At 49.4% G+C, this 18,172-nt stretch overlaps 2 protein-coding genes across 8 annotated transcripts in view; one reads left to right on the top strand and one right to left on the bottom strand.

Annotated features, from left to right (window-relative positions):
* LOC105493624 (protein phosphatase 2 scaffold subunit Abeta) overlaps positions 1-18,172 on the top strand; it is a 52,819-nt gene that overhangs the window by 32,167 nt on the left and 2,480 nt on the right. For 4 of the 6 annotated variants that reach the window (XM_071075947.1, XM_011761427.3, XM_011761425.3 and 1 more), the window contains one exon: positions 7,724-7,869. In XM_071075947.1, coding sequence (XP_070932048.1) covers positions 7,724-7,816 — 93 coding nt within the window. In that variant the 3' untranslated portion in view covers positions 7,817-7,869. Of the gene's footprint in view, positions 1-7,723; positions 7,870-17,468; positions 17,583-18,172 lie in introns of those variants that run through there. The other 2 variants (XR_011611240.1, XM_011761426.2) reach the window with 2 other exon arrangements.
* LOC105493623 (salt inducible kinase 2) overlaps positions 9,279-18,172 on the bottom strand; it is a 122,141-nt gene continuing 113,247 nt past the window's right edge. Inside the window, exons 11-16 of one of the 2 annotated variants that reach the window (XM_011761423.3) lie at positions 14,715-14,943; positions 13,952-14,236; positions 13,668-13,831; positions 12,803-12,913; positions 12,016-12,107; positions 9,279-11,272 (exon numbers count right to left, since the gene is read on the bottom strand). In XM_011761423.3, the coding sequence (XP_011759725.1) occupies positions 10,639-11,272; positions 12,016-12,107; positions 12,803-12,913; positions 13,668-13,831; positions 13,952-14,236; positions 14,715-14,943 (1,515 nt within the window). In that variant the 3' untranslated portion in view covers positions 9,279-10,638. The remainder of the gene's footprint in view (positions 11,273-12,015; positions 12,108-12,802; positions 12,914-13,667; positions 13,832-13,951; positions 14,237-14,714; positions 14,944-18,172) is intronic. The other variant, XM_011761424.3, reaches the window with a different exon arrangement.

Raw genomic sequence — 18,172 nt, 5'->3', positions numbered from 1 at the left:
CCAGAGAGTTAGGCTGGCAGGGCCTTCGCGCTGCCCGGGGGGTCTCAAGGGCAGCTCTGAGGAGCTCCGCTGGGGGTGCCCGAAGAGGAGGAGCTCCTTAAGGGCCAACCTCTTGGCCAGCAGATTGGTTCTCCTGAACCCAGAAAGACTACAGGAGGTGTGAGTCCAGTCAAACTGAGGACTGATGACAAAGCCCAAAGCCCAGGGATGCTGGATCCCATCCCCACTGGCCTCCAGCTAAGGGAGTTGGACCTTGAAGTCCATGGGGAAGTCAGACACAGGCCGGTGACAGGGCCCACGGGAGCAGGTCCTTAGGCTGACCTCCTGTCAGTGCCCTCTCCACTGTGGGGCCTGGGGACTGAGCCATCTGCACAAAAAGACCCCAGGCCTTCCAAGTCTCCATACTGGAGGTTGACCTGAAAGTTGTCCTACCTGTGACAGAGATTCTCAGGGATGTTCTTATGTTTGTGGTACCCATAGCTGATGCTGCCTAGAACTCATTTCCCAAAATTCAGAAATTCTGGGGCAGAGTTCCCAGTTCTTAGCCTGGAGCAGATGCTCAGAACAGCGCAACCACACTTAAGTCGGTGAAGACAGAGCTCACAGGCAAGAAACAGCCATTTTCTGTACCTAGTGTTGGGGCAGGCAGGAGTTAAAGACAAGCAGAGTGGAACTCTGTGACAGCCCTCCAGGGGAGTGGGGGTCTGCCGGGCAGTGCCATGCCAGGCTGCCTTTGCCCCTCGCAGTAAACCCAGGGGTGAAGCCAGCCAGCCTGTGCTCCAAGCTACCACTGGAGACACCAGCCTTTACAATGATTTGCCTGGGTTAGTGGCAGGGCTGAGAGGGCGCCAGGGGCTGAGGCCTCTGTCAGAGGTTCTTTGCTGCCTCCCGGACTGTCCCTGCCTGGAGGGTGGCCAGGTGACGGCTCCCGGGCTGGGTGGGAGCTGGGCCCTGCTCTCCCAGGCTTGCTCCATGCCCAGCCCTCCTTGCCTGGCCCTTTCATCCCTGGTTCCCTCCCACTGCCTGCCTGCCCTTTGGCCCTCATTTGCTGGCACAGGGGAGCTGCTAAGCATTCGGGCTCTGTAGTGACTGGAAGGCAGTTCTGGCGGATCCCAGATGGAAGAGACAGGCAAGGCTGTGCACTCTGGGCGCTGTGTGTGGCTCACTTGGAGGAAAGGCCTTGGTGGGCTTTTCCTCCATTCCATTGTGTCCCACCCCCAACTATGTGGGTGGCCCTGGGGTGACAGTGAACAGACTCCTCAGGGTCCAAGTTGTCAGTCAGCCCCACTTTGGGCATCTCACTTTTGGGGGGTGAGGAGCTGGAGCCAGAGCTGTGCCAGCTGACCTGAGGGGAGAGTGACTCAGTTCTCCCTTTCAGAAGCGCAATCCTTAATGCCTCATTTTCCTCTGGGCCCACATTTTCTGAACTTTCTGCTCATCCAGCTTTTGGGGGCTCGGCTCCCGGGAAAGTCCGCTTCCCGTGCTGCTGCTCCCTCCTGTCTCCTCCCTCCCAGACACTGTGCTGGCTGCTGGCTTGGGGGCTCAGCCCGGCTCATGCTTTCCCTGGGCTTGGAATCTCTCTCTGCCAATTTCAGAGCAGCTCTGAGTCAGTCCACCCTAGGAAATCCCCCCAGAAACGGACAAAGGGAGGCAGCAGCAGGAAGGCTTGCTGGAAAGAACAGTGGCAGAGGCACCTGGCAAGCTCTCGGCCCTGCCTGCCCTTGGTTTGGCCTGAGTGATTTGTGGGCACAGCTTCATACCTAGGGGGAGGCAGGTGTGCCAGTGGCACCTGTGTCTGAGGGAGGGCCCAGCCCCTTCCCTTCGCTTCAGTCAGGACCCACATCTGCCTCCTAAGGGACGTTGTCCAGGATGATTCCTGGTGATAATCCATCGCTCAAGGGCTGCTCAGCTTTTGAAACCACTGGCGGGGCTGAAATGAGGCCTCGCAGAGCCCTCAGCCCCCCGGGCAAAGCAGCCGTGTTCTGTGCAGGTGACATTTCCTTTGTAGCCACGTAGCGCCCAGGATTTAGTGCACAACGCCCAGAAGTTCCTCCCATGGTGCCCATGGGCTGCTAGCGAGCAGGAGGCTCCCTGTCACCTGGATCCACCCAGGGAGGGATTAGAACCCCTCAGCAGGGAGGGTCCTTGTGATCTTTGTTTGTTTTTTGAGACGAAGTCTTGCCCTCTTGCTCAGGCTGGAGTCCAGTGGTGCAAACTCGGCTCACTGCAACCTCTGCCTCCCAGGTTCAAGCGATTCTCCTGCCTCAGTCTACAGAGTAGCTGGGATTACAGGTGCCCACCACCACGCCCGGCTAATTTTTGTATTTTTAGTGGAGACGGGGTTTCACCATGTTGGCCAGGCTGGTCTTGAACTCTTGACTTCAGGTGATCCACCTGCCTCTGCCTCCCAAAGTGTTGGAATTACAGGCCTGAGCCACAGCGCCTGGCCAAGAACTTTAACTCTGAGAGAGCAGAGGCCGGGCCAGGGGTTCCTAACTTTGGTCCCTGGTCGGGAGGGGGCTTCAGGGGGCCCAGGAACCAACTCCTGTCCTGAAATTCTGTCTGAAGTTCTGGGTCTGTGTACATGCTCTTTGGGAAGAGTCCATAGCTTGCATGTCAAGGGGATCTGTGAGCCCTCAATTTAAGATCTAGTGGGGGAGAAAGCAGCTGCTTGCCAGGAGCACAGCCTTGGGTCCTGTTCCCACCTCTCCTGCGTCATGATGAAGGACTTGGGAAATGCAAGCACTGCTGGCCAGTTCCATCCACCGGGCAGAGACCCTGGGTTTGGGGTGCAGGCCTCCCTGCCGCTCTCCTTCCCCACCCTGCTGGAGCCTTCGACTCACAAAGGCCGCAGAACTGAAGGGTGTCCTGGGGAGTGCGGGGCTGGGGCCTGGCTGGCCACTGGTCTGTTATTTTGCCTGCGTCCTGGGGCACTGGAGTTGTTTTTGGCAACACAGAGTAAGAATGATGGAGAAATTTGGTGGGAAAGGGAAAACATTGTTACTGAAATTTAGTGCTTTCCTTAAAAAAGAAATGAAACTCAGCAATACTGAAATTTTGGGTAGCCAAGGGGTAACCGCCAGTGTAAGGCAGAACTGAGCTATTGTCAGCAGTCGGACAGCAGTGGACGTCGGTGGAGGGGTCTCCGCTCCTTCCAGCCTCTGCCAGTGTGGGCCCTGCCGACTGCACCTTCCCAATGCTACCCAGAGGCCAGCGGCTCACCCCACAGGGAGGGAACTGTCTTGGTTCTATAGCATGGGCTCAATTGGAATGGTTTGAGTGAAACTAAATTTCAGTCGAGATCCTGCTGCCAGCAAGCTGGATATAACAGTGGCCTTTCACTCAGGGCCTGGCACTGAAACAGGTCCAGGACGCAGGAGAGCAGCTTGGCACATGGTGTCTCCAGCACCCTGAGGGCGCGGAGCTGGGCCTCAAAAGGGTGCCCGCCCCTGTGAGGGAGTGCACTGTGTGAGCGCGCGTGCAGTGTCGAGGCCTTTGGCAGACCCCAGAGAAGATGTGACATCGTGACTAAATAGCAGTGTCTTTTGCCTGGCAGCTCGCAGCACCTCCCCTCCCATTTCCAGTCCCTGCCCTGCAGCTGCCTGTCCTCGGAAAGCCCCCTGCATCTGCCTCCCCTTCTCCTACTGTGGCACGAGGTGCTTGCCCAGACTACCTGGGCCAATGGGCTTTGCCCTGGGACTCTGCGAATCGAGGAGCAGTAATTAAGCAGTGCCCAGCGGGGCCCTGTCCTTGTGCAGGCTGCGGTTAGCAGTGCTTCCGTCAGCGATCTGCAGCGGCTAACGTGTACTCAGGCGATTCAGAGCAAGGTATTATTTACCCTGCTGACGTCAATGAGAACATATTATCCACCGTCCTTTTCTGGAGCCTGAAATGAGCACCAGAACTCAGAGAACACAGCCACCTTCCCTACTCTAAAAATTCCACCCAAGGCCCGATGAGGCAAAAGCCCTATCGCATTGACCTGACACTCACACCGCCCGGGCTCTTAGAAAACAAGTTGTTTTTATTTTAATTCAAGAGGGTTGGAAACATAAAAACAGTACATTTTCCTTGCAGAAAATTACCCCATTTAAATTACCATTTGGTACAAAGATTATTTATTACACTGCATTTTAGGCAATTTTCTAACATTGAGTGACAAGTTACACTTTTGATTTTTTTTCAAATTGGAGCTATTATGATTTGCACTCATAATACCAAAGCTATTGAACTCACCAATTTTTTCTTAGTAATTAAAAAAAAAGCACACAGAAAAAAATAACTACAGTTAGATTAACTTTATCAAAAGTAACTCTTTCAGACCAAACATCCAGCGAAACCACCCGCCTCCCTTCAGATATAAGCAAATACTCTTGCCCTTTCTACAAAGTGCAAATATCTCTGTATCCCTTTTATTTCTCAAACTGCAGTCCCCGAAGTGAAGCAAACCTTTCTCTCCGCTTCTTTCCCCTTCAGAGATTTTGGTGAAGGCAGGTTTCTCTTACCGCCCATAGTGGAAAGGTCTCACCACTTGAATTTCCTTGACTGAGCAAATCTTCAGCAGACAGACACCACAGAGCCAGCAGCAGCCTGTTATCTGCACTGGGGAATGCGACATTATTCCGTCTGGGGTCATATGTTTCCAGGATGTTGTTTTGTACTTCTATTTTTAAAGCTCCCCTCTACCCACCCACTTTGCCTCTGAAAAGACAGAGTATTAAGTCAAAGTCTGTTATTACTTTTTTAATGCTAAAAGTAATAAGCACTTCTATTTGATGGGGCTTGACTGTAAGGAAATGTCATGCCCCTCGACAAAGGCTGAGTTCATGACGGTTCCTGGGGTGGAATCTGCTGGCCTGCAGTGGTGGCCTGATGCCATGCAGTGCGGCCCCTTGGCAACTGAGTAGGGGGGTGTCCTGTAGGAAACTGCTGTATTGTAACTTGGAAAAACTAGGCGTCTTTGAGGTGAGCCTAAACTCCTGCAGTTAACTGGATGCTGAAAGGCAGGTAGGTCTGCGAGGTCTTTGTCTCCCTCAGCCTGGTTCAGTGCACGGCCACCTGGACAGCTGCACTGTCACCTGAAAGCAGCCTCTGCCCCAAAGCCAGGCGGCTGTCGAGTGGAGAATAAGGTTGTGGGAACAATGTCACAGTCACCCTGTGCTTGACCAAAATGGGGGCTTTGTTTATACAGCTGTTTGCTTAAGAAAAGAGTCAGATGCTACTGAAGAAAGAGAGGAAAGACAGGGCTTCTTCCAGAGCAAGCAGCCCGAGAACCAAAACCAGAAGCCAGTCAGCCCAAGCGCTTGTCCCAGCTCCTCCTATCACCAGCTGTGATCTCAGAGAAGTCACAAACTTCCGAGAGCTTTGGTTTCTTCAGCTGTGAAAAATAAGGACAGTATCTCCCCAGCTAATTTCATAGAATTGTTGTGAGGATGAGAAGAGAGTCCTTGTGAAAGTGCTTGGTAAAACTAATGTACAAATATAAGCTATTGCTCCCTTGTGGGCGGGCGAGCGCAGTATCTGGGCAGAACCCATCAAAGCTCTCCCTGGGTGGCTCTGTGGGCAGTGCTGCCTGGTGCTCTATCTGTGCCCCAGTGTGTGCCCGAGTCTGCTGATAGGTTGAAACTTGCCTGGAGAAGATGTGGACGTAAGGTGGGGGTGCACCTAGGATGGCTGCTAGTCTTTTAGAATCAGCCAGGCTACCTTAATTAGGACAAAAATGGTAAAATAAGAACGTGAGAGGCTACTGGGAGGTGAGAGGCTCCACTGCCTTCGTTCACTCACCACCAAGGGCCAGACAAGGACTCTGACATTACTGGTGCTTCAGACCATGCTGTGGAACCTGTCAGAAGGGAGACAGAAACTTTAAGAAAATCTTTTTGTCCAGTTTAGAAACAAAGGCAGATGATACTGCTCTTGTCTTTTTTTTTTGAGGTGGAGTCTCACTCTGTCACCCAGGCTGGAGTGCAGTGGCGTGATCTCGGCTCACTGCAAGCTCCACCTCCCAGGTTCATGCCATTCTCTTGCCACAGCCTCCCGAGTAGCTGGGACTACAGGCGCCCGCCACTGCACCCGGCAAATTTTTTTGTATTTTTAGTAGAGACAGAGTTTCACCTACTACTACTAATCTACTTCATCTACTACTGCGCCCGGCCGATACTGCTCTTGTCTTTCATACATCGCTCTGAAGATAAGTTCCATAAAAAAATTCCAGGTCGGGTGCGGTGACTCACGCTTGTAATCCCATCACTTCGGGAGGTCAAGGTGGGTGGATCACCTGAGGTCAGGAGTTCCAGACCAGCCTGGACATGGTGAAACCCCATCTCTACTAAAAATACACAAACTAGCTGGATGTGGTGGCACACACCTGTAGTCCCAGCTACTTGGGAGGCTGAGGCAGGAGAATTGCTTGAACCCACGAGGTAGAGGTTGTGGTGAGCTGAAATCGTACTACTGCACTCTAGCCTGGGCGACAGAGCAAGACTCTGTCTCAAAAAAAAAAAAAAAAAAAATTCCAGAAGCAACAAAATGATCAAAGATCCCTGCCTGTACAATGACTCCAACTTACGAGCCTCCCTGTTCTCCAATTTTCACCTTTGATGTTTAGGCACAAAGAGACCGAGTGGCTCGGTGGCTTCCCAGGAGGCAGCAGAGGCAAGCCAGGTTAGGAGTTCAAGTGTAGCAGGTCATCCCCAGCACGGGGGTCAGCCATGGTTCACAGGGACCGACTCTGTGAAATGACACACTGCATATTGTCTCTACAGGAGGTCAAATGGGAAAAAGCTATCTGGAGTGTGAATTTTCTTTAAACCAATAGGGAGCTTAAGTGTGCCTGTTGATACAGGTTTTAAAATGTAATACAAACATATTTATGAACCTGGGGCTTGATTAGAGGCTGGCGGACCCCAAAAAGGAGCGCCGCTCACTCACCCTGTCCTTGCATCCTCACCCGCCTGCATGTCTCCGGAGGCTGTTTGGTGCCTACACGCCTGGGACCCTGACCAACTGTGACTCCAGGTTGCTGCTTGTCACCTTGCCGTAGTTTCTGGCTGATCACCTGATCACTGGAGCTGGGAATATCCCCCCCGCCGTCTAACCCGTGGGCAGAATTCTGCGAGCGTTTTCCTGCCTTTAGGACTGATGATGACACTCGGTGTGTGGGCAGAGGTGGGGGAGTCGGTCAGTTTCACGATGAGTCCCTTCTGCTGGAGCCTTCGGTCCATGGGAAAGGGTAGGGGGCAGGGGAGAGGCCGATACTCCTACAGGGGGTCCCCCCTTGCTCCCCATCAAAACACAGAACCCCCCATTACTCCAGCGCCAGAGTTGGGAAGGGGCACAAGAGACAAGGGCTGGCCTCAGTCCTGGGCTCCTGTCTGTCCCAGCCTGACTCCAGCACATGGTTTAAACACGGGGAGTTCTTGATATCTGAGGAGGAAAGGGCCACTGACTTTTTCTTTCCTAGGAGGCAAAAGTGGATGGAGGAGAGAAGGGGTTTGCTCAGATGGGCACGAACAGTCCCTGAGCCCCATCCCCACTCCCCTGCTGGGCCCTGACGCTCTCCCACCCAGGGATTCTCCAGGGGGTTGGCCTCCTTCTGTTCCCATGGTGGCAGAGGGCAGTGCAGGCAGAGGTGGCGAGGGGGCAGCTGGGATGGTCGGTGTCACTGGGAATGTGAAAGTGGGCCCCCTCTTCCCGTCGGGCTAACATGCTGTTTGCCTTACAGGGACCAGTGTATCCGTTGCATGGAGATACTAGAGACACACTTGCCCAGCTGGAAATTGCAGAGCTAGTGCATTTCTCCCAAAGCAGAGACTAATACCCCGGATTAAAAAAAAAGAACATAAAAAATAAAGTACCACACATATTGCACTTTTTGCTGAATGAAATTTTTACCTCATGTTTATCTCACCAAAGTCTCTTCAGAGGAGCCTGGTTTACAGGGTGATGAAGCTGATGATGATGATACAGTAGTGTACACACTGCTAATGTGAAACAGACTGGAAAGCAAGTCAGTACTTCAGAGTAGCCCCGGAGAAAAAGCGATACTAAGCCTTCTTAGTGTTACATTAGTGTTGATGAAGAGAAAACTGCCTGGAAGCTTCCATGGGTCACTAGTTAGGGACAGAGCAGCACAGGTGACCAGACGGGGCTGAGCAAACACCTGACTGACCAACAGAACCAGTCTCTTCAGCAGCTTACATTGCAGTCAATACAGAGGGTTATGGAATTTATTGATTTCTGCTTGAAATAAACAAGATAAGCAAATAGGAGCTTACAACACAGGTCCCAGCAGGAGGGGTCACGCTCTGCGTCAGGCCGGTGTCCACGCCGCTGCCGTGTCTGACGGCTCCTGATAGGCCTGGCTGTCGCGGGGCACAGCTCGATTTCTCTCTGGGTCCTTAACCTTCCAGTAGCTCTCTGCAGTCCCTCATCGGCTGGCCTGACCATCCTGCCACAGCTCCCAGGTCTCCTGGGCTAAGCAGCTCATGGCATTTTTGGGGGGCAGGAGTTTATGTCGATTTGTAACTACACCATTCCTGCAGTTCTGAAATGAGCAGCCCCCATTTTCAATCTGGAAGGCATTTTAATATCACAAATATTGTAGTACTTCTGTAGTATATTTTGGGAAAACGTCTTCCTTCAGTCTAAACAAATCAAGCCCCATTTTATAACTGGCTATTTTGCAAAGACTCAAAACAGATTAGAGATCTTAATGAAATGATCTCTTAAATGAAATGATGTTCTTTATTTCACGAAATCATCAATCTTAAGCATGAGGGAATAAACAACTCCCAGAAAGAGCTTAATTCATTCTTCCTGGATTTTCACTGTGTTATTAAATCACAAAAATGACAGTCCCCACACTGCCCTTTCCCACTGACACCGAGTCCAACCCCGAGCACAGTGCCTCAGCGAAGTGTCCTGGCACCATGGTGAGCTGGCGACCAGGCAGTCTCTGGCCAGCAACAGAGACTGCTCAAGTTACTGAAGTTGGTAGGAGCTGGGCTCACACGGCCAGAATGGAAGCCCCTAGACTTTCCACACTTCACCTGCCTGGACACTAATACAAAGAGGAAAGGCAACTTAAAGGTGTTTTCTAGATGCAGCATCAGTTAGTCCCTCTCTTTGTGCTTTAAGGAAGATGCTTTGTGCTTACACATTCATCTGCTGATGGGACAAGCCATTCTAAAGGGCAGAAATGGTCATCTTTAGAATTAACACTGAATTTGTAACACCTGGATGTTAACTGTCCAAATGACAAATTATTCATCATTTCTAGGGATACAGTTAGCTAGCTGTAACATCTAATTTTTACTTACTTTGATGACTGGATTGTAAGTGTTGGTTAAGTTTTATTAGTAATATAATGTGTTTGGCAGATGATCTGCTTAAATGGTTAACACATCTGTGGTTCTTTGAATATTGCTGTAATACTTGAACATTTCATTACAAGTCAAAACTTTAAGGAAATTAAGAATGCTGATTCCCACATGGTGGAAAACAAACTCTGAAGTGACTTTGGATTTAGCATTGACATAAATGGAAACTGTTGGTTTCTACAGAAAAGAAAGAATTAAAGCATGATCTGGGGGAAAGGCACAGCACTACCACTTCACATGGGACGTAAAAGTTCCTTTTTCGTGTCCTTAAAATCTCTAAGCCCTATATGAAACTGTCCAAATATACAAAGCTCAATAAACTACTAGCAACATATAGTGTAAGGTCAAAGTAGTTATTACATCGGAAAAGAGACAACAGGTACCCTGGAGAGCGACTGCCCCCAAGCCAGCAGTGTCCACGAGAGACTGCAGGAAAAGCCTGTCTTCCCTGGCCCAGGGCTGGTGCTCTTGATGCGTTCTTGAGTTTCTTGCCCCCTGTCTCCACGGTGGCGGGTCTCCTGTCAGTTCCACGTGTGACACCTTTGGAGTCCTGAGTATATTGTGACACTCGGCAACCCAGGGCACCTTCTGAAGGGGTATGTCACCTGCTCCCGAGTGGAGATGAAGGTGGTCTCTGGGGTCAGTACCAGCTGTTATTTAGTGGCCCCTGAAACAGAGCTCACGCCCCACTGCTTTGTGATGGCCTTGGGGGACAACTTGCATCAGCAGCTAAGAACTTAGGATTCAATGACAAAGCACAGCTTTCCTTTATTTCCTGTGCATCTGATTTCCTGATGTCGTCTTGATTTGCCTTGTAGCCATATGTGGTGGCTCGGCTTCAGTGAAAAATATATTGCCTTTTTTTCCCCATATATATGCAATAGCACACACCTTTTCTGCTTTCACCAAGGTTGCCCTTGATAATAAGAGGATGTAATCCTGCATAAGACCTGGGTCTGAATGTCTTCTTAGGAACACATTTGTCAGTGCCGCCCTCGAGAGCTTGCTCCACTCGACCTAAGGGCAGAAGCCTCAGCTACAACTATGTTCCAGCGCTTGCCACAGGCAACTCTGTGGCGGGGCAGGACCAGGAGGAAGCAACATCCACCCCAGCCAGGCCCTCTGATTCCAGTTGGGTGACTCGATTTCTCCCCATCAGGGAGAGGGCAAGAAAATAAGCTTTAAATTTAAAAGGCTGGAATAACAATAGGAACATACACTCTTCCTTCACCTGACCCACCCAATTCCTGTGCTGAGACTAATTCACCAGGACATACCCGTTGTGTTGTGGATCCACAGCGTCTAGCATTTCACAATCAAAGAGTCCAGGCAGCTCGGAGAGGGCTAGTGGGTCATAGCTGGAGGGGGCCTCTTGCAGTCCTGGGTTTCTGGGACAGTCTGGCCCCGTCAGGTCACTCTGCTGGGCTCCATCCACAGGATGCTGACAGGGAGCGGGATAGTCTGACGCCGGGGAAGCAGCGCGCGGCAGCTCACAAGTCTGGTAGGAGAACTGTAAGGGGGCTGCGGCAGCTCCTGGCTGTCGTGGTGGTGGAGGTGGTGGTGGCGGTGGCGGCTGCTGCTGCTGTAGCTGCGTGGGCAGAGGAGGAGCAGCTCGGGGGCCGGAAGTGGAGGGCAGGGGCTGAAGCTGCATCTCCTGGTACTGGCTGAGGAAAGGGCTGTATTGCATCTGCTCAGAGGAAGGCTCCAGGACCGGGCTCAGGGGCTGGGTCAGGCTGAACGGTGGGGCCTGCTGAGAAGGCGGTGCAGTCTCCTGGCGGGGAAGGGGCAGCTGCTGACTTGGCTGTGGGTAGGAGCTCTCTGCTATCTGCATCTGATTAAAATATGCCTGCAGTTGAGATTGCTTCTGGAGAAAGAGTCGCTTCTGCTGAAGCCTAAATTGGTAATATCAAAGGAAAGAATTTTAAATCTTCTCAAGTGATGGCAATTTTAATGTAAATGCAATACCAGTCAGTAGCTTCAGTCCTCTACTTGAGTCTCTCTTTCTCATGTCAGCAAAAACAAGTGGGACTGGGGACCGATTGTGTTGGGTTCTCTTCAACCTAATCTCATTTTTTGCCCCCCAGTTCTGATGATCCTTCAGTGCTAACGTGAGCAGGAATGCATTTTCTCTAACTCCGAGTTTTCCTCTTTATACAATGAGAGGATATTTCCCTTATGAAGAGGCTAGAAGAGGAGAGAGTCACACCTTGGCCTCTGCAGGTGTCTGCAGTTGATGGATTGAATAAGGTAGCTCTACCTTGGCCAAGCTGTTTCTACTAGTGAGGCCAGTGGGCACACATGCTAGTAAGGGAGGACGGAAGGCTCCTGTGCCGCCTACCCCACCTTCATGCTTTGGGCAACCGACTGTGAAAGCTTGGAGCTAGTCATACCCAAAAGAGGAAACGCTAGAAGAAAAGGAAAACAAAGTACGCCGTAGGGCTGCCAGTGCCTGACAGGACCATCCTCCATGGATACTGAGATATCCTCTTAGTAATCATGCTCAGAGGGCCTGTGGCACATGCAGAAAACCTATTTTCCTAGTAATGGTGAACGTGAGAGGGAAAGGATAACACATGCAGTGTTCTCAAGGCTTCCAGAAAGGAAGCAACTTCTTTGGCCAAAGCCCCCTTCTCACCTGTGTTCCTGCAGCTGCTGCTCAAGGCTCCGCGGTGGTTCTTTGCAATAAAGCTGACAGGTGTTCTGTGCCTTTGACAGAAGGCTGGGCTTCTGGAAGAGCAGAAAAACAACACGAGCATGACAATGTGCTAGGATGCAGTCATCAGATGTGCGTCTGCCTGCAGGATGAATCCAACTGTATCCTACAGAATCCACATGGGTTGAAGGGACTGACATTTGCTCCCGGAGACCCTGAAAGAGCATCGGGCCAGCAGGCCTGGCCCATCTCTGACCTCACCTACTTCCGTTTTCCACTCCATTTCCCAAAGTCCACTAGGACTGTGAGCTCATGGACGTTAAGAAGTAATGAGAAAGGTGGAGTTAGATCTCCACCGCTGAATGAATGAGTCGTCCTTTACGGGATCGGTGCTTCATCACTTTTTAAGATTTTTATGCACCAACATGGAAAGTCCATGTAGACATTCTGCAGACTTAAGATTTTCATTTTATTTATTACTCATTAAGAGGAGTATAGTTAGAAAGAAAGAAGCCAGGTCTCCCATTCCTGCCCCTCAGTGACATATCCTTTTGTGGGGCCTGAGGACAAAGCCTTTCCCACCACCAACACAGAGCATAAGGCTGAAACTGAACACCTTTCTAGAAACTGCAAGGACAGAGCCAAAGCTACTTGCCTATAAGGAATCAAGCGGCTACCCTAAATAAATGCCAGGCAAAACACGTTTCTGCTTTGCAGAAGGACACAGTCCGGATGAGCAGAGTGAGGTGGACTCGCAAGAAGGACCCACCTGGAGCCTGTGCTGCAGGTACTGGGTCTCCAGGCTCTGCCGTGGGGACAGCTGGGGATGCACGCTGGCAGGGAGAGTGGAGACGCTTTCCTGCGGTGGAGAAACTTCCTCCTGAGGAGCAAGGGGGTGGAAACAATTTTCACCAATTCCCCATGGGGAAAAACAATTCAGTTCTTAGCTGAAGCACCTTTGCAAATGTCCAAAAGGAATTCCAACTCCATTAAGACTTACTAATACGCAAAGCTTTTACGGACCCAGTAGGCTGAGGGCTCCTTACTCTTTAGAACATTTATGTATGTATTATCTCTAGTTAACAACTACCTAGTCAGTACTAGAGCAAAGGCTCTGGGTGTCGCCAGGAGGCCATGGCCTTCACGTGGGCCTTCAACTATAATCCTCTTGGGTGCACTGAAAATAGGCTCAAAAAAAAAAATCGGATAAGTAGCAGTATTTATTGTATTTTTAGTAGAAATAATCTACTTGTAATATTTACTAAAGTGATACCACATCAAAAGTAGTGGTGAGAAGCTTCTCATTTGGGTGCAGTTCATTATTCTTCATTTGTGCATGTGTGGTGGAGGAAGGGGAGTTCAAGGGTGACTGTTAAGAGGTCACTCATCTATTCTCTGCCCTGTGAGCCAAAAACAGCTTAACAGTCTCCAGGGCTCCATCTGGTATTGATCACTTGGAAGCAGTGTGGATGGGTTGAACCCATCAGTGGCAGGTGGCAGCAACAAGGCAAAGAAGCTGTGGGTTTTCCCAAAGAACCTGTTTGCTCCAGGACTGGAGGAAATCCTCTAAGTGAAAATGACCATCTTCAGGACCAACTCACACAGTCACTGAGGGAAGGGCCCAAGGTACCCACCTGAGGGCAGCTGCTAGTAAGGTCCTGGAGCTGAGGAGCCGCCGGCGCCAGGTTAGGGTCCGCCTCTGGTCCTATTTGTTCATACAGCAACTGCACTTTGTTCAACTCTAGAATTCCTTTGGTTCTAGCCAGATTCTGAAGATGTTGTCTAAATGCTACAATTCCTGAAAGAAAGCACCAAGACCACACAGTTTAACTAAAATACGAGGCCTTTCGGTGACCACATGGCAAGAAACCGCCCTCCTATGATGCGAGTTTCAAAAGGCAGAGGAGGAAGCGCTCACCCTGGGTGAGGGAGGTATCCGATGCTCTGCGGCCCTCTCTGAAGCTCACTGGAGACCTGTTGTGGACCTCTCGTTTCTGGGAGCTCAGAGCCTGCATGGCTGGGTTGGTAGGTCTCAGGCTTATGAAGGGAGATGTCATGCGGGGTGAGGGCTGATTGGCTAACATGATGTCCTTAAGGGATGGGTTGTCCTCCAGAAAGTTCAGGTCCCTCTGAACAGACCCCATATCATATTCCGAGTCCACACTGTCAAGGGAGGGGCTATCATTCATGGAGAAAATTTTCCCTTTAAGAGAAAACAGAACAGATAAAACCAACAGCAATAGCATCTTCTTGGAACATAGGGTACAAAGCATAACCAGCTTGAGACTTGACAGCTACCATGTCCTTAATCTCCAATCAAAACATCTTTTCAGAGGTTTACTTTTTACTGGCCAATTTAGTCATCTTCAAGTTTAGTGGGGAAAACACTCCAGAAGTGGCATCTGTAAGATCACAGCCACTCCAAAAGAGCCAGAGTCCCTGATGAATCATGTGGCACCCAGATGAATCCTGGGGACTACGGGAGCCAACTCTGAGACATTTCAATTCACCTTTGATAGCTGCTGCCAGGCTATATCTGCGATGCCTGCTGAATCTGCTCCATAAAGGAATAAGCTATCGATTCAATTTTAGGAGTTGGCTGGCATCATGACCACTTGTTGGCGATTGGAGTATGAGATGATGCCATGAAGACTTAAGCTAATGTCGCTCCTCTACCGTACCTGCTCCAGGCATCACGACCAGTTGATTGGTCACTTCTGACAGAGTGTGCCGTCTCTGCCCGCTGCGTGTGGACTGAAATGCCTCAAAGGCATGAGCGGGGTCTTCCTCAGCCTCTCCTTCTGTCTCCAGCCCTTCGTCAATGGAGGTCTCCATCATGTTGCTGGGCAGTGACTGGCATCCCTTCCGCACCAGGACAGGAGGCACAGGGTCAAGCAGACAGCCATTGACCTAAATGCCAGGGGAGAGAGGAAACTCAGTTTCTGCACTGCTGAGACAGAAAAATCCACAAAGGAAAACATGTCAAGACTTGTGGAAAACTAGAAATTAAGTAAAATATTTAAACATGCACATATTTATTATGAATGACAACACACATAGATTAGAAGTGAAGGCAAGTCAACTGCAGGACTCAGAGAGAGACAGAAGCCCGTGATGACCTGAACTGGCACTGCTGCCCAGGTTTCTCTGAGTCATCATTATTAAAATAAAAAACTTTTTTTTTTTTTTTTTTTTTTTTTTGAGACGGAGTCTCGCTCTGCCACCCAGGCTGAAGTGCAGTGGCCGGATCTCAGCTCACTGCAAGCTCCGCCTCCCGGGTTCACGCCATTCTCCTGCCTCAGCCTCCCGAGTAGCTGGGACTACAGGCGCCCGCCACCTCGCCCGGCTAGTTTTTTGTAGTTTTTAGTAGAGACGGGGTTTCACAGTGTCAGCCAGGATGGTCTCGATCTCCTGACCTCGTGATCCGCCCGTCTCGGCCTCCCAAAGTGCTGGGATTACAGGCTTGAGCCACCGCGCCCGGCCAATAAAAAACTTTTTTAGTGGTTTCCAGAAGAACAGGGGTATATTAGTTTGAGGCCTACCGGTTATTTTTTTTTTAAATAAGGGAAATGAAGAGGGGGAAGATGAGTTTTTTTTTTTTTTTTTAAACTGCATGGCTCACTGCTAAAAAAAAAAAACAAAGGGGGGGGGTAGTCACCTTTTCAACCACAAACATACTGGAAGGTTTTAGGAAGACTTTTATGTTCATAATTTAAGTACCTGCCCGTTTGTTCTAGTCTTTAATTGGTTCTCTGTGCCTGAGGAATGGAAAGTAAGAATTCTATATAGACAGACTGATACCACAAAAAGGATTGAAAAAAATTCAAATGGCAGACAGCCAAAGCCTTCCATTGTAGAACAACAAATGGCTCACTGGCCCAAAATTCCAGCAAAGGCTAATAAGCCCCAGGGCACTGAATTCTGTCTCCTGCAGCAACATATACGTTATGGATGGTTCCTATCCCACAGGGATGAGCGCGGCACAGCTCCCTGCAAGCACTGGCCCTTCCCATGCAGTTGCCACGCAAACCGCCCAATGGCAGGCAGAAAAGCACACCGGCGGCAGGGTGGGAGTGGGGGGGTTTGTGGTTGCAAGTTCTGGCTGGAAAGGCCCCTGTGAGGAGGTAATTATTTACCTCATTACCTTAACTATTCCCCCGTGGAAATCAATCTATTTTCTCCTATGAATAGCTGCTCAGGAACAGCCAGTAATAAGACGCTTCGTTCTGAGCAGTACTTTCACCTGGAAAACACTGGGTAGAGCTGCTGTTTCCTTTGGAAGCAGGAGAAGCTCATGTATGTGAGAGGTGGCGTGGGGTTTCCCTTTGCCAGACACACAGGAAACTTTCCTCTTACGGCAGCCAATCTGAAGGCGCGGCGAGGCCCTTTATTTGGAGAAGGAGACTCGGGTGACTCAGATCTTTGTTTGTTGCAGGGAGGGGAAGGTTATTCCATAAAATCCATTCTGGGCTGTAGCCCTCACTCGGGTAAGGTGGCTAATGCATTACAGGGTTTTAAAGTGATGAGTGGTCATTTAAGAGGAAGAGTGGCAAATGCTTCCTTTCCACATTGGCCAACCTTCCCCATGGCAACAGAAAGCAAAACTCTGAAACCTGGCCAGCAACTCTTACTCTCTCCTTGGTCCTTCCCCAGATAAACTTTCCTTTCTGACTAAACTTAATAGTTTCCTTGCAAGAAAGAATAGCTGTTTGAGAACTTATATTCATACCTCTAAGCTCCTTAACTCTCTACTAATACAATTTTCTAAAACTAGCCAAGAATGGTTTAGAAATGAATAAGGCAACAGAGAAAAGAAGATCATTAAGTAATTATCTATTGAGCATCCTTATACTTACGGCTGCCGTCAAAAGACATTTCTTATAGGATAAGCCATACAAGTAGGCTCTTTTTTTTTTCTTCAATTTTTAAGTTCCAGGGTCCATGTGCAGGATGTGCAGGTTTGTTACATGGTAAGCGTGTGCCATGGTGGTTTGCTGCACCTATCAACCCATCACCTAGGTATTAAGCCCCGCATGCATCAGCTATTCTTCCTGATGCTCTCCCTCTCCCTACCCCCCAATAGACCCCAGTGTGTGTTGTTCCCCTCATGTGTCCATTCTACTCCTACTTATAAGTGAGAACATGTGGTGTTTGGTTTTCTGTTCAGCTGAGGATAATGGCTTCCAGCTCCATTCCTGCAAAGGACATGTTCTCAACCCTTTCTATGGCTGCGTAGTATTGGTGTACATGTACCACATTTTCTTTATCCAGTCTATCACTGATGGGTATTTGGGTTAATTCCGTGTCTTTGCTGTTGTGAATAGTGCTGCAACGAACAGACTCGTGCATGTATCTTTATAATAGAATGATTTATAATCCTTTAGGTATATACCCAGTAATGGGATTGCTGGGTCAAATGGTATTTCTGCTTCTAGATCCTTGAGGAATCGCCACATTGTCTTCCACAATGGCTGAACTAATTTACACCCCCACCAACAGTGTAAAAGTGGTCCTTTCTCTCCGCAACCAGGTCAGTATCTGTTGTTCCTAACTTTTTAATAATTGCCATTCTGACTGGCATGAGATAGTATCTCATTGTGGGTTTGATTTGCATTTCTCTAATGATCAGTGATGCTGAGCTTTTTTTCATATGTTTGCTGGCTGCATGAGTGTCTTCTTTTCAGAAGTGTCTGTTCTTGTCCTTTGCCCACTTTTTAATGGTTTTTTTTCTTGTAAATTTGTTTAAGTTCCTTATAGACTGGATATTAGACCTTTGTCAGATGGACAGATTGCAAAAATGTTCTCTCATTCTGTGGGTTGTCTGTTCAGTGTTTCTTTTCATGCAGGTTCTTTTTTTTATCCTTAATATTTTTACCGAGCCACACAAAACACCTGGCAGTACCCCTGAATTTATGGTTTTACTTAAATTGTCAGTTTATACATTTATTTTCTCATCTAGACTACAAGAGGAATTATGTCTTTTATTACAAAATATTTGCTGAGTTCAATTTTATCCTGGGACAGCTAGAAAACAATGACTTGATTTTTCATTGATTTGATTTTTCTTTTTCTTTTCTCTTTTTCTGGTGAGACAGTCTCACTCTGTCACCGAGGCTGGAGTGCAGTGGTGCAATCTCGG

Source organism: Macaca nemestrina, chromosome 12, assembly GCF_043159975.1.
Source record: "Macaca nemestrina isolate mMacNem1 chromosome 12, mMacNem.hap1, whole genome shotgun sequence".
Classification (NCBI taxonomy): domain Eukaryota; kingdom Metazoa; phylum Chordata; class Mammalia; order Primates; family Cercopithecidae; genus Macaca; species Macaca nemestrina.
The sequence above is the reverse complement of the archived record's forward strand: the minus strand, read 5'-3'. Positions and strand labels throughout refer to the sequence as shown.